Source organism: Salvia miltiorrhiza, unplaced genomic scaffold, assembly GCF_028751815.1.
Source record: "Salvia miltiorrhiza cultivar Shanhuang (shh) unplaced genomic scaffold, IMPLAD_Smil_shh original_scaffold_455, whole genome shotgun sequence".
Taxonomy (NCBI): Eukaryota; Viridiplantae; Streptophyta; class Magnoliopsida; order Lamiales; family Lamiaceae; genus Salvia; species Salvia miltiorrhiza.
Window position 1 is genome coordinate 663,587 of NW_026651553.1, and position 16,613 is coordinate 680,199.

Sequence of the window (16,613 nt, forward strand, 5' to 3'; positions counted from 1 at the left end):
TTTGACGGTACTAATCCCGATCCAAGAATGCAAATCATTCCAAACCTCCTCCGTCTTAGGGCAAATCAAGAAGAAGTGGTCAATCGTCTCACCTTCGGATTGACAAGCGTTGCATTTGGCTTCTTCGTCTCTAAAAACGACTTTCCTCTTCCTCAAATTATCGCATGTGGGCATCCTGTTTTTTAAGACTCTCCATGCAGTGATCTTTGCTTTTTGAGTCGCACCACAGTTCCACGTCGAAGTGAACACTCCATCTTTCTTAGTCGATGGTGTTTCCTCCTTCCTCCTAGCGGTGAACACTCCATTTTTCTTTTTTTGTACTAACACTATCTCTACAAATTATATTTTTTTAAAAGAGTATTATATAGACACTCTTGAATATCTGTGTTGTTAAACTTGGATTATTTTCCACTCAGAGAGATAGCATGTTAGAAAATCGATCCAATTAGATAAAATTTGTAGTTTAGCTAAAAATATAATAGAGGTGTGTTTGTTTGTTAGAGCATCACTAACGCTTACACGATAGAGCTTACACGATAGCCCTATCGTGTAAAAGCTCTATCGTGTAAGCGTTGCAGCCTCAGGTTACACGAGGGCTACACGTTCTATCGTGTAGCCCTTTAAACGGTTATATATAGGCGCGTGTTTTACACGCGCCTCTTTAAAAAAAAAAAAAAAAACGGAAATTCGAATTTTAATTCAAAATTTGACCGTTTGGAATTGTTTTTTTTTTTTTTTTTTTTTTTTTTCAATTTTTCTTCTCTTTTTATAACTACATCTTCCTCCTTCATCTTCCTCACTTTCACTCTACAATTCTCCTTCTTCTTTCAATTTCTTTCATTCTTGTTCCTCTTTCAAGCGCTTTCATCTGATTTCTTCCGACAATGGCGGAATCCGACCACGGTTCTTCGTCTGATTCATCCGACGGTGTAGCTAATGCGATCATGGAGGAGATAGAGTTGCATAATCAAGTGCTTGCTCACATCTATGGCCAGCCGGCTCCGGAGGCGGGACGTGTGAAACGTCCCCGATCTTACGTCCACCGTGATAGAGAGGAAGCCCACCTACGTCTTATGCAAGACTACTTCCACGACAATCCGACGTACGGACCTACATTTTTCCGGCGGCGTTTTCGAATGCAAAAGGAGCTTTTCTTGCGCATCGTGGAGGCTGTTCAAGGTGTAGATACTTTCTTCCACATGACCACTGATGCAATAGGTCGGGACTCTCTTTCCCCGTTGCAGAAATGCACGTCGGCTATCCGCCAATTAGCCACCGGGCTCTCTGCGGATACTTTTGACGAGTATCTCAGAGTCGCCGACTCCACCGGGCGTGTATGCCTCAAGAAGTTCTGCAAGGCGGTCATCCGGGCTTTTGGAGCCCATTATCTACGCCGTCCAACGCCGGAGGACATCACACGTCTTACCCAGATGCACGAGGTACGACACGGATTTCCCGGGATGCTCGGGAGTCTTGATTGTATGCATTGGGGGTGGAAGAATTGCCCAAAGGCGTGGCACGGCGCCTACACACGCGGGGATCAGGGAGAGCCCACCTTGATATTGGAGGCCGTTGCATCCCACGATCTGTGGATTTGGCATGCCTTTTTTGGTGTCGCTGGTTCGAACAACGACATCAACGTTCTCAACCAGTCGCCTCTCTTCGCCGACGTGTTGGATGGAACTGCCCCGCCTGTGCTCTTTCAGGCGAATCAGCGCTACTACCAGATGGGCTACTACTTGTGCGACGGCATATATCCAGAGTGGCGTTGCTTCGTCAAGAGTCCACCGATGGCGACAAATCAGAAGGAGGCGAGGTTCAAGAAGATGCAAGAATCGGCACGGAAGGATGTTGAACGTGCCTTTGGAGTCCTTCAAGCACGGTGGGGAATAATTCGCAGTCCCGCGCGGAATTGGTACGTTGCGCACCTCCGGGACATCATGCTGTGTTGCATCATTCTCCACAACATGATTGTGGAGCACGAAGGTGAAGGAGCAACCAATTGGAGAGATGACGACGCGGGACATGGGGCGTCTAGCAGTGACTCGACGGAGAGTGGTCGAGCAACCCCCGTTTCATTCGAGGAATATGTCCAAAGAGATGCTCTTCTCCGAGATAGGCAGTTGCACGCCGCGCTCCAATATGATTTGATGGAGCATGTTTGGGCACGTTTCGGACCTCTAGGGCCGGAATAGTTATTTGTAGTATTTGTTTTTATTTTATAAATAAATATGTAATTTTTAGGAATTTAAAATTTAATGCAATTTAAATTTGAAGTAAATTGTGTAATTTAAATTTATGAAATTAAACTTAAATGAAAAATGAAAAAATCAAAACTAATTCTATCATGTAAGCTATCATGTAACCCCACTGCAGCATCTTTACACTATGTGGTCCCCCCATTATCATGTAAGCTATCATGTAAGCTATCATGTAACCCCATTGCGGATGCTCTTATCCCTCTAAATGAAGGGATAATATAATGAAGTATAAATTTATCATTTAAAGTGGGGATCATATTTTTTATATCTTATTTGGTTGAAGGATTGTATATTTATCCACTCATTATAAGGTGGTAAAAAATTATATCGCCTTCTCTTGGGTATAAAATTATCCATTTCTCAAGGGATAATTAAGAAACTGCCCGAAAAATTATACAACCTGCTCAGAATTTTTCATACATCAAAATAAACGAGGTATAAGGTGATAAATGTAGCTTATACCTTTCTTATATCTCAAAGCAAATACACCTAGGAGTTTTGGATTGTTAACGAATTAATGGTAAACTAATAAGTACATCCTAAATTTAACGATCTAATTAAGACTAAAATTATCTCCGAGTTTATATACTAAAATTAGTATATATTATTTTCTCTAATATCTCTCTCTCTCTCTCTACTATATATACACACACACGCTCCCCTATGTATTATAGTAATCATATATTTTTTGATAATGTATTTATATATTACTAAAATAATACATCAGAAATAACCATATGCATATAAAGATTAATGTTTCGAATCAAAGTTTACATAGTATATGGCATAAAAGCAATAGAAATTGTGGATTGATTCCTTTATTACGCTTACGTATTACATCTTGTATTTTATTATTATTATTATGGCACTCGTTATAATACGTTATACGAAACATCAATCATTGTAGAATCTATAGAATATATATAACAACACAGTGCAAAATCTGATCCCGTATCTATGGATTTATAGGATATGAGTCTGAGATGCGATAAAATCATCGCATAAAGATTTATGCGTGCGCTGCCTCCATGCGTGCTCATACTCATACCACCTTTTTATCACTACCTCTAATATTCCAACCCTATCTCCTTCATCAATTCCAAAAAATATGACATAAACAATTTTATTAATACTTTCCATTTATTTTACTGAATTTTTTTTCTCTCTCTCTTTTTTATTTTTTTATTTTTTTATTATCATTTGTGAAAAACTAAAAAGTAATTCGCTAAAGTTTAATTTTGTGGTGCAATTTGAAATTCGATTAAATTTGGATTTTTATAAAATGGAGATGAAGGGATGAGATTCGTAGTTTGGTCACTCAACTTTGTAAAACAGAGGAATGAATACCATTATGTTATACTAATATACTTTGCTGATTAAATTAATTTGTAATTTAAAACATGAATTAACTCTACCAATTAATTACCAAATACACAACGGCAATCTTTCTGAGCATCCTAATCAGACTGAACTTTTAATACTACTTAAGTTAACGAAAAGTGTTAGTTTAATTAAATGAGTAGAGATGCACTTTCATGCCCATTAATCCGGAAAAGTACAATATTAGAATATTCTAAAGCCACATATACATGTGCACATATTCAATAAGTATATAGTTTTGGAAACACCACTTAACAATTAAAGTTTCAAACGAAAACATGCACAATGCTATACTAATGGACTTTTACGGCTATTTGTATGTCAAACAAACCATCACATAAATTTGTGTATAATCATCTCATAATGAGATAGGATTTGTATTAAAAACGCTACATCCGAAATCATATTTATAATCAAATTGAAGTTTCGAAAACTTATTTTCTTGATCAGTTTTGAACTCAAAATTTAGAAAATACAAGCTTCATCAATAATTTTTCCTGAATCCGCCCCTTCCTATAATAATTATCTTAATATTTATCATATTTTAAATTCAAATATTGGCTAATAAAACTACTCACACAATACTCCTCTACAGACTAGTACTCCAAGTTTGTATATTTGTCTCAATGTGTCCCATTTTGAGAGTGTAATCTTAAAATTTGGAGGATATTGACCCAAGTACGTGGGGAAATGTGGTAACTGAATTAGTACGGCACGACGTTTAATTTTTTTTTTCTTCCCAAAGATATGATTCTATTGAGATAGGAGTGAGACATAAGATCCCAAAGCATCATCACGTAAGCTGTTACAAATTTCGTTACGATCCTTTGCAGGTCACGTTTGCTTTTTTGCTCCTCCCACTCAAAATCATTGTTATCAACATATTGAGGTGGAATGTGCATCGTTGTAATGTCAATTTATTAAAGCATGCATATAGGCTTTTCAAGTTTCTCTCAGTTCGAATATTTAGTTCACGGATTGCAATTTGCAATATCAACACCGTTTTTATAATTTTATGGCATTTGTTCAAATTCTCATAGGGTGGTGCCGCATTCACTTTCATGGAAATAGGTGATCATATATATATATATATATAGGCGAAGGTTCAATGAAGAAGGCCTTAATGCAAGAAAAAAGAGAGAAGTAATCTCATCTGTTAATCTTATCTAATCTAACGGACATGATTTATTCACGCCATGTTCCGTTAGATTAGATAAGATCAATGGATGAGATTATATATGTTTATCTAATTTTCATTTCTTTAATTTCACATAGAATATGGTGGATAATGTCATATTTATTCCATGGACAAGAATGAAAAAGTCGAGCAATTCATGCATGTTCACTCCAATTCATAATAATATTATCCCAGGTTATAGTGGTGTGATATTATTTTTTCATTAATTCCTCTATTTTTACGATAAATTTATGATAAAGGAAAATGCACTTTCAAGAGAAAAATTGTTGGAATACAAAGCTTGCCGGCTGCCGCGGTGGTTACTATATGAAACAGAACTCGATTGAGAGGATTAGAATACAAAAGAACTAAACTGGATTAAAGAAATAAATCTGAACAAAATGTATAAAGCCAAGTCGAGAAATCCCTTCGTCTGCAAGATGAGATACATTGTGATAGTGCTCACATCTTAGCATGTCATTCTCAAAGATACAAAAAGTTGTCTCATACATAGCAATACCACAAATCGATGAGCTCCGACGATCTGGAATAAGGTAAAACCAGTGTTTTACTGGCTAGTGTAGTGAATTGAGCATGGTGTGTGCGGATTTCGCAGTTCTAAAATATATGTGTGGTTGTCCTACTTATAGCCGCAATACACTTATGGGGGAAGCCTGCAGAGTTAACTCTCCATTAATGCAGGGGAGCCTATAAAGTGATGGTCGGACACAACTCCCGGGAGGTTATTATTGGTGTAACTCCCACGCCATCATTAACTCCAGGAGGTTACCATCGTAATTCTCACTTCTCCTATTATGACGTGATATTTTCGCTGTTGTCGAATCAACACTGATGCAGTTATGAGAGATCGACGGACGGACGAGTTCCCATGTGTACAAACAAGCTTAATTACGATCTATTAAACCCCAAACAAATTTATGGTTTAAAACATTTACCCCAATAGAGTCTAAAGTCTAGCTCAAAATCACCCCAAAGGCTAATTGTTAAAGTCCACGGACGTCGAGCCCAGGCTTGGGCAGGCAGTGGCGGAGCCAGGATTTTTTTGGGGGGGGGGCTGAACTGTTACGGGGGTTCGGGGGCGGCAGCCCCCGAAAAATTTTTTTTGGGGGCATTCAATACATTTTAGACATTTTTTACTAAAATACAAATATAATAATAATAATAACAACATTTTCATAGATAATATAGTTCAAAACATTTACTAAAATTTTTTTTGGGGGCATTCAATACATTTTAGACATTTTTTTACTAAAATTCAAATATAATAATAATAATAACAACATTTTCATAGATAATATAGTTCAAAACATTTACTAAATTTTTTTTTGGGGGCATTCAATACATTTTAGACATTTTTTTACTAAAATACAAATATAATAATAATAATAACAACATTTTCATAGATAATATAGTTCAAAACATTTACTAAAATTTTTTTTGGGGGCATTCAATACATTTAGGCATTTTTTACTAAAATACAAATATAATAATAATAATAATAACATTTTCATAGATAATATAGTTCAACATTTACTAAAATTTTTTTTGGGGCATTCAATACATTTTAGACATTTTTTTACTAAAATACAAATATAATAACAATAATAACAACATTTTTAAACATATTATAAAAAAAAAAAAAAAAAAATTTTTTCAAAATTTGGGGGGGGGGCTCTAGCCCCCCCTGGCTCCGCCCCTGTGGGCAGGGGCATCGCGCACGTGTACGTGCTTGAGTATGAGCTTCACAATCCATCACTTATACATAATTATTAGATATATATATTTTGAATGATTTTTCAATTCATGTAGTGTCACGCATAATTTAATAGTTATGAAAAAAAAATCAATTATTGGAAAAGTATATGAATTTTCTGATAATTAACCTTTTAAAATTATATTATGATACTTCCTCCGTCTCCAAAATAAGTTCCTCTTTGGGGACGGCACGAGTTTTAAGGAAAAATGGTAAAATGTATTAATAGTAAAGAAAAATATGTTATGTGAAAATGTGAAAAATTGTTATAATTAGTATTGGAGTAGTGAAAAAGTGAAAAGTAAGAATAAATAAAGTATTATTAGTGGTGGGGTAGTTGTCCAAAAATAGAAAGAAATAAAGAGAAACTTATTTGGAGGACGTCCCAAAAAAAAAAAAATTTTATTTCAGGGATGGCGAGAGTATATGAATTCAAATTTAAAATTTTTAAATTTAAATATTAATCATTTTACCGCTAATTCAATTCAATGCAAGTACAATGGTATCAACTGATGTAAGAGAGGATCTATAGACTATAATAATGTAAATTTTGTGGTTGTAATTAAATTCAAAGTGCACATTACTTTTAGTTATAAAACAAGATTCGATTTTGTCCAAGAGAATATTATTTCGAGCTATCTATATATAAACATCGACACGTGGACATCCATGCGCATTTTTCAAATGTTGACCAACTAAGTAAAGCCACATAGTGTGAAGTAATTTGATGCAGAAAATTCATCTTCACATAATGACAGCTCCAAAATTAAAGCAGCAAGCAACAAAGTTGTAGCAAATGTAAGAGCTGCACGATTCTTTCAAAAATTAATGCAACACACATGGGTATTTACCACTGCTGAGAAATAAAGGGTAGTGGCTCTCAAGATTTGCCTCGTCATTTGCATATCTTGGTATCAAAAATAAAAAAAGATAGTGTCTTCTATCTAGTTCATTCGTGTCATTCCTAGTTTAGTTAATTTCGACTTATTTTTCGTGAAATTTATAGTATTGTATTCTTTAATTAATAGGTGTTATATATATCAATGAAAATTAATCATAATTAACGTTTATTAAATATTAACTAAATACAAAAATATTACTCCCTCCATCTCTGAATAAGTGTTCCATTTGATCATTTTAGAATATTTTTATCATAAAATAATGTCAAGTTTTTCATTTCACCTTTATATATCATCAATACAATTTTTTTATATACTTTTTCAATTTTCTATGTGATAAATTGATCATGGATCGGAGTATACAATAGAAAGAATAAAATTATTCATTTTCTTTATATATGCATTTCAACGGTCGTAGATGGCAATTATATAAGGGCAGTGCGAATATTTTATAGTGAAATTCAAGATGGCTTATAGACTAACTTGATAGAATTTAGTCATTAGGAAAAGAAATTTATCATGAAAAGTGGTGTAGATGCTTTATCCTTTTAACTTTGGTGCAACAAATGGGCGTAGCACAAATGGTTGAAGCCGCAAGCCTCAAATCTCCCAAAAATATTCTTGTTTATCGATGATTTCGATTTACATGCTTTCCCTCACTAACTCATTAGTCATCGAGTGTGAGAGTTATAGGATAACTATTATTTTAAGTCACGTTTTCTAAATTAAGATCACATAAGCATAATTAAGTTTGGCTTTAAGTGTTCTGTTAAATTAGGACTAACCATTTGCTATTAGCTAGCTGTATAATTCGTTTATTGTAAACTAGGATTAACTATTTCATTAGTAATAGTATGGTCTATATATATAATTAACAAAATTTTATTCACTAGTATTTAAGTTTATAATTGTTCTAGTAAAAAAATCATAATTGTTTAGTGGATTACTTTCATTATGATTACTTGTGATTATTTAGGTTTTTTTTCCTTGATTTGAGAGGAGTGATGCGGTCTGAAACTTAGACCTCACTGTTTATATACAGTAATTTAATAATGAACATCAAAATTAAAAGATTTTTTTAATTTTCTATGTGATTATTACCATTATGATTATTGTGTAGTGTCCACACATCAAAACTAAACGATAATGAACATTATAGTTCGATAGTTATTCTTTTACAAATAGTATAGATATAGCGATTTAGTTGAAATCAAGATTAAGTGGATATGGATATGGACTTATCCCTAAAAGCACAACAAATCTAGATAAAGGCATGAAGATACCTAGAATGATGCCAATTTCAGCCTAATTTAGCCAAACAGGGGATAATATCCAAGTTCACATTTTGTTCCCTTTTTTGGGCTTTTTTCTGAAATAAGGCTAAAAGTTAGCTATTTTAATTTTGTTCTTTTTCATTGTTTTTCTTCTTCTCGTTACTTTCCCCCCAACTTTGTTTTTGAGCGCCTCTTTCCCCCCAACTTTAGTGGTTGTGAGTAACAGAATTTGCAAGATGACGTGGCTCCCTAACAATCAAACTTAGAGCTACTGATTACATACATACACGTACGTATATGAAATAAAAGTTCCAACTATGAATAATATACCAAATATAATATCGCCATATGGTTGCATCAATATAAACATATGGAAACCACAATCCCGTACTAGTTATTGCACAAAATTGGGTACATAATATCGATAATATTTGATGAATTCATGATAAATTCCACTTCTCAAATGAACAAATGAGTGAGTCTTTGCTCGTCTCGTTATTCCGTTTTCGAAAATATCTTATTACAAGGGATAGGTTAAGTCTCTTGTAACAAATGAAAAGAGAAAGATGTCCTCAAAGATTGGTGGCGGCGACGATGGCCGAAAGTCATGAATAAGACAATTTGATATATATGTTCTCTTCGTGTGTATGTCGGAGAGAGAGAGAGAATAAAGTTACATGTGTGGAAGAATCGGTGAGTTGAATGAATGAGATGAAATGATTGTTAGAACCGGGTACACGATCGAGATATTACAAAATAAATATTTTGAGATATTACAACTCAAAATAATTGAAAATATTACAAAGAAAATAATTTGAGAAATTACAACTCAAATAATTTTGTACAAGTGAAATATACTGTATAAATAAATTATACGTATAGACTAAGTCGAGTCGAGATAAATCTCTTCCCGCAAGAAGATTATCGCCCCGGTAGTGCTCTTCGGTTTAGGCGTATCTTCCCCAAAGGTAAAACGACTTCGTCTCGTCGGATGTAGCACCACAATCCGGCGAGCTCCGGCGAACTGAATAAGGATCGAGAACTAAGCTAGACTTATGTTGTGAGTTGTGAATTATGATTCGTAAGTTGTCAGTTATGAAGCTCACAACACACCCATATTTATAGGTGTTAAACCAAGTGTGAACGGCCGGTGTGAACGGCCGGTGTGAACGGAAGGCAGTCAACTCCGGCGGCTGCGGTAGGTGGCCGCAATCGTTGAACGCAGAAGTTGAAACTGATTTTCCCTCTTCAACATCCAAACTTTGACATACAATATCTCACTCACCGGAAATCGGTTTTGAGACTTCAAGTATATCACGTTGATCTACTCGAGATGTAGATTAACATCCAATTATTATTTTAATTAAATAATAAATATTTAATTAAATAATAATTTTCAGATATGGCATAAAACCATATTTCCAACAATCCCCTACATGAGTGAGAAATCAGTATGCGAATGTATGCAGACAATTAGCTCAGTTCTCTTAAGTAACAACATTGCATTTGGAAAGGTAGCTTGTGGCTTTGAACCTGCCATAGTCAATATTATCGAGTATACCGGCGGCCTAGTGGATTGTGTTCCTTGAACTAGTCCTCCTCGGTGTATACTGAGTCAACAATATTGACACAATATTGCTTCAATCCTTATTCGTTCTCACGTTTGTGTCCATTACAGGCCTTGGAACACCTCTTTGGATTCATAAGTGTTTCAATCGAAGCGGCCCCACTTCACACTTACATAGGTGACTCTTAACTCAAGTATCCTGCTATACTTGTCCTCTTCGAGGAGTTCTAGAGTCATTAAAAGTCAAAGACTTAACCTCACCACGTGCAGGTTTCGAACACTCACTGTTCTACAAGGAATAGGCAATTCGAGTGTTCAACACACGGATTTTCATAGCTTAGTTGTCCCATTGAACCAAGTTCTTGGGATCCTCCAGTCATCATGGTTGGGTTGCCACTATGATTATCCTTAATTTGTGGACTTCAAACCCATTCCCCCTAACAGTTTATACATCTGATCTCGATGGATACTTTTTGTCAAAGGATCCGCTATGTTATCAATTGATCTTATATAATCAATTGTGATAACTCCACTAGTGATCAAATGTCTCACGGTATTATGACGTCGACGAATATGTCTCGACTTACCGTTATACAAATGATTTTGTGCTCGTCCGATAGCAGCTTGACTATCACAATGAATTATTACGGACGACACAGGTTTCGACCAACATGGAATATCCTCGAGGAAATTTTTAAGCCACTCGGCTTCTTCACCAGCTTTATCCAAAGCTATGAATTCTGATTCCATGGTCGATCTAGCAATACATGTTTGCTTCTTGGATTTCCAAGACACAGCACCACCCCCCACAGTGAATACATAACCGCTCGTTGAAAACGAGTCTTTGGCATCAGATATCCAATTTGCATCACAGTACCCTTCAAGTACAGAGGGTTCCCTAGTATAATGAATCGCATAGTTTTGAGTATATTTCAAATATCTCAAAACCCTTTCAAGAGCTTTCCAATGTTCATTACTAGGGTTAGCTGTAAAGCTGCTCAACTTATTGACCGAGCATGCTATATCGGGACGAGTGCAATTTGTTAGATACAACAAGCTCCCAATAATCTTCGCATATTCTATCGCGTCAACAGGTTCTCCCTTGTGTACACTCAAATGCACACTAGGTTTTCCCATGGTGTCTTAGCTATTGGCTTGTCAAAAGCGTTGAATTTCTTTAACACTTTCTCAACGTAGTGAGATTGTGTTATAACAATACCATCAGGTCTTCTTAGAATTTTAATTCCAAGGATAACATCAGCTAAGCCCATATCTTTCATGCTAAAATTTTTACTTAGCATGCCTTTGGTTTCTTGAATCACTCGGGAATTACTTCCCATGATGAGCATGTCATCTACATAAAGACAAACAATAACATATCCGTTATTAGAATTCTTAATGTAGACACATTTATCGCACTCATTGATTCTGAATCCATTTGACAACATTACACTGTCAAATTTTAAATGCCATTGAAGCGGTGCTTGCTTCAACCCATATAAAGACCTTTGAAGTTTGCATACTTTGTGCTCTTGCCCAGGTACTACAAACCCTTCAGGTTGCTTCATATATATTTCATCTTCCAACTCGCCATACAAGAACGCAGTTTTCACATCCATTTGGTGAATCTCGAGATTGTACAAGGCAGCAATAGCGAGAAGCATCCGAATAGATGTTAGTCTGGTCACAGGTGAATAGGTATCGAAGAAATCGTACCCTTCTTTCTGCCTGAAACCTTGAACGACAAGTCGGGCTTTGTACTTATCTATAGTACCATCAGATTTGTACTTCTTCTTTAGGATCCATTTGCATCCTAAAGCTTTACTTCCAGGTGGTAGATCCACTAACACCCAAGTATGATTCTGCATAATGGAATCAATCTCAATATCGATGGCTTCTTTCCAGAGAGCTGCATCTGAGTCAGACATAGCTTCTTTAATCGTCACCGGTTCGCCATCTAGCATCAAGACAACATAATCCGGTCCATAGACATTAGCTTTTCTAACTCGTTCCCCACGTCTCGGTTCTACATCCATAGGTTTAGACCTTGGTCTTTTCCTATTAGGTGGTACATGATTAGAACCCGTGGCATCATCTACTTGAGTAGAATTACTAGCTACTTCCATAGGTTTAGAACCTGTAGCATCACCATCAACTCCATCATTAGAGTTCGATGTACCTTTATCCTTGTTAGGATAGATATTTTCAAAGAATATAGCATTCCTTGATTCTATCGTTGTCCCAACATGTATATCAGGTATCTCCGATCTGTGCACTATAAAACGATAGGCACTGCTATTAAGTGCATGACCAATGAAGATACAATCCACCGTTTTAGGTCCTATTGTAACTTGCTTTGGTAAAGGCACTTCTACCTTGGCTAAACACCCCCACACTTTGAGGTATTTATACGAAGGTTTCCTTCCTTTCCATAGCTCATAGGGAGTTACATCTTTCCCTTTGAGTGGAATCTTGTTCAAGATATAGTTGGCCGTTAAGACAGCTTCCCCCCACATGTTCTGGGGTAATCCTGAACTAATCAACAAGGCATTCATCATCTCCTTAAGAGTTCGATTCTTGCGTTCAGCAACGCCGTTAGATTGTGGTGAATAAGGAGCCGTCGTTTGATGGATTATACCACTTTCGTTGCATAATTCAGCAAACGGAGCTACATATTCTCCACCTCTATCACTTCGAACCATCTTAATTCGACATCCAAGTTGATTCTCGGCTTCATTTTTGAAGTTTCTAAAAGCTTCAATAGCCTCATCTTTACTTTTCAATAAGTAAAGGTAACAATACTTTGTGCAATCGTCTATAAAGGTGATAAAGTACTTCTTGCCACCTCTAGTTTGCACGAACTTTAAATCACAAACATCGGTGTGAATAAGTTCCAATGGTTGAGTGCTCCTTTTTACCGATTTAAACGGTAACTTAGTCATTTTGGCTTCAACACAAACTTCACATTTTTCTTGTGAGTTGTATTCATCAACTTTTAGTAAATTCATTTTTACTAATCTCTTTATAGCATTTAGATTAACATGTCCAAGTCTACAATGCCATAAATCAGAACACTCAATCAAGTAAGCAGAAGAAGTTGATGCATCTTTATTGATTTTAGCCTTGGCAGGCTTACAAGCTCTTACACCAAGTTTGAAAAGTCCTTCGGAGGCATAGCCTTTCCCTAGGAACTTTCCCCACTTGCGTATTACAACATAGTCAGATTTGAAAAACAATTCAAAATCCTTTTTCGTAAGCCTAAAGCCCGAAATTAAATTCTTTCGGACAGTTGGAACGTGTAATACGTCTTTTAATGTGATCTCCACGCCCGACGTGAGTTGAAGAATCACATCTCCCATGCCAAGGACTTGGGATGTCCGCTCGCTAGCCTCCATTATCGTTTTGTTTTCCACTTCCTTGTAGTTGTGGAACAACTCACGATTTATGCATATATGGACGGTAGCGCCGGTATCCACGAACCAAGCGTTCGGGTTGTCCACATGATTCACCTCGGAGATCATGGCAGTAAAGTCATCGTGGTTCCAATCGTCGAAGTCCTTCTCGACGTTGTTCACGTTGCTCTTTACCTTCTTCCGCTTTGGCTTGCGGCAATCTTTAGCCATGTGACCTTGTTTGTCACAATTAAAACATACACCATCAAACTTTGATGGTTGACTACCGCTATGCTTCCCTTTACCCTTATTATTAGGGTTAGGGCGACCACGTTTGTTGGAGGGACCGCCTTTCTCGGTGAGATTGGCCTTTGCCTCCATCGGAGCTTTTCCCTTTTGATCACGACTTCTCACGTGATCCTCCATTTGAAGCTTGGATATTAATATCGGCACGGACATCTCCGAGCGCTCATGCTTCAAAAGGTTTTGAAATTTCCTCCAACTAGGAGGTAATTTCTCTATGATGATTGCAACGAGCAATGCATCCGCCAAGGGCATCCCTTCGGCTTGAACCTCATGTGAAAGATTTTGGAATTCTTCCACTTGGTCCATCAATGGTCGGGAGTCAACCATTTTATATTCCAACCATTTGGCAACGACATACTTGGTAGTATTCGCCTTGTCCACTTGATACTTTAGATCAAGGGCCTCCCACAATTGTTTCGCGGTTTCATGAACCTTGAAAACACGGTAGAGCCGTTCGTCCAGAGACATGAGAACGGTGTTACGGCACAAGTAGTCGCCGCGACACCAGTTCAAATATCCGGCACGAATTTCTTGGCTTGTCTCCCCTTCCCCTTCACTCGGGGTTGGAGGTTTATCCTCCATTAAGAATCCGGCAAACCCCACAGTTGTGAGGTAGAATAGCATCTTCTCTTGCCAATATTTGAAGTTCTTGCCTGAGAACGTTGATGGTTTCTCGGCAAGACCAATAGTTCTGGATGTTTGCAATGGGGCCATGGTTGACGTTGAAGCGCCCATTGATGCAAACGAGGAAAACATTGACGACGTGGTTGAACCGATGGTTGCAGAGGTGGTGGCGCCGTCCATATTGACGTCGGTGTGAGCCATTTCTCGAACGTGTATCAACGGCAGAGAAATAATCTTCTTGCGATTGTTAGAACCGGGTACACGATCGAGATATTACAAAATAAATATTTTGAGATATTACAACTCAAAATAATTGAAAATATTACAAAGAAAATAATTTGAGAAATTACAACTCAAATAATTTTGTACAAGTGAAATATACTGTATAAATAAATTATACGTATAGACTAAGTCGAGTCGAGATAAATCTCTTCCCGCAAGAAGATTATCGCCCCGGTAGTGCTCTTCGGTTTAGGCGTATCTTCCCCAAAGGTAAAACGACTTCGTCTCGTCGGATGTAGCACCACAATCCGGCGAGCTCCGGCGAACTGAATAAGGATCGAGAACTAAGCTAGACTTATGTTGTGAGTTGTGAATTATGATTCGTAAGTTGTCAGTTATGAAGCTCACAACACACCCATATTTATAGGTGTTAAACCAAGTGTGAACGGCCGGTGTGAACGGCCGGTGTGAACGGAAGGCAGTCAACTCCGGCGGCTGCGGTAGGTGGCCGCAATCGTTGAACGCAGAAGTTGAAACTGATTTTCCCTCTTCAACATCCAAACTTTGACATACAATATCTCACTCACCGGAAATCGGTTTTGAGACTTCAAGTATATCACGTTGATCTACTCGAGATGTAGATTAACATCCAATTATTATTTTAATTAAATAATAAATATTTAATTAAATAATAATTTTCAGATATGGCATAAAACCATATTTCCAACAATGATCGCATAGTGTTGTTTGTTTCTTCCTTTTATTGAGTGTAGGTAGTTAGAATATTTTTATGGGAGTGACACATGTCCTTCATTCAGTTACGTTTAATAATATAATTATATTTTGTATTAATTCTCGGAGAACTTTTTTTTTTTTTTTGATAAGAAAAGAGGGAAAGTATAACTCAAAAACAAGGTACCAGAAGTACCAAAACAAAACTACAGCACAGTTTCATCTAGCCAAAAGGCCAAACGAGACGAGGCACCCGAGAGACTCAGGGCACAAGGAAACCAAAAGAGAAAAGAGAAAACCAAGCCGGCTAAAGAACCAACCCACGCCATATCAGTACGGAACCGAGCACAACAAAATGAAAAGCTAAACGAAAAAGCAGGAGGCCAAAGAGAAATCCGAAGAACACCATAACTCAAGACAAAATTCCTCTTTCAACATTTTGAATGATGTCAGCCAACTCCACAGCCTGACTTTAGCTTCCAAAACCAGATTTTTGACGTTCCAATATTTTTCTTCGAATCTGCTCTCGTTTCTTTTTTTCCAGATAAGCCAAATGATGCACATCCACAAAGCTTTAAGGATTTTGCGACTTCTCTTACCTCTCCCCTGATGACAGAAAGACATGAAATGATGTGTCACACCTCTTGGTCTTGCCGTAGTAATACCGATCCATCGTTGGAGGTCATCCCAAATTTGCTCTGTTTTTGCACAAGAGAGAAAGAGATGATCTGTGGTCTCCTCTCTCAAAATACACGCATTGCAACTTGCTTCTTCGACCGGAATGTCAACATATCTCTTGGCAAGATTATGGCAGGTTGGTAATCTACCTCGGAGAACTGCTCTTGTTCCGTCCCCTAGGAGAATTGCTCTTGTTCCGTCCCCTAGGAGAGTTGGTGTTGGCTACATTCTACTATTCTAGGTCTAAATGGCCTTTAATTTCATTTGTAGAGGGAAATAAGGACTACATATTTTACCACAATAAACTTATAATAGTGCTTGTCTAGT

The 16,613-nt window shown here is 36.9% G+C and overlaps 1 protein-coding gene across 1 annotated transcript; it reads left to right on the forward strand.

Annotated features, from left to right (window-relative positions):
* The first annotated feature begins 884 nt into the window (after positions 1 to 884).
* On the forward strand, positions 885 to 16,218 carry LOC131004771 (uncharacterized). The gene is made up of 2 exons (XM_057931533.1): positions 885 to 1,334; positions 16,153 to 16,218. The coding sequence occupies exons 1-2, from the start codon at positions 885 to 887 to the stop codon at positions 16,216 to 16,218; spliced, it is 516 nt and encodes a 171-aa protein (XP_057787516.1).
* The last annotated feature ends 395 nt before the right edge of the window (positions 16,219 to 16,613 follow it).

Excerpts from the sequence above, each read along its gene's own strand:
- LOC131004771 (XM_057931533.1), top strand. The coding sequence starts at position 885 with ATGGCGGAATCCGACCACGGTTCTTCGTCTGATTCATCCGACGGTGTA. Across the intron at positions 1,335-16,152 it reads TCGCCGACTCCACCGGGCGT|ATAAGCCAAATGATGCACAT; the intron begins GTATGCCTCAAG and ends CTTTTTTTCCAG.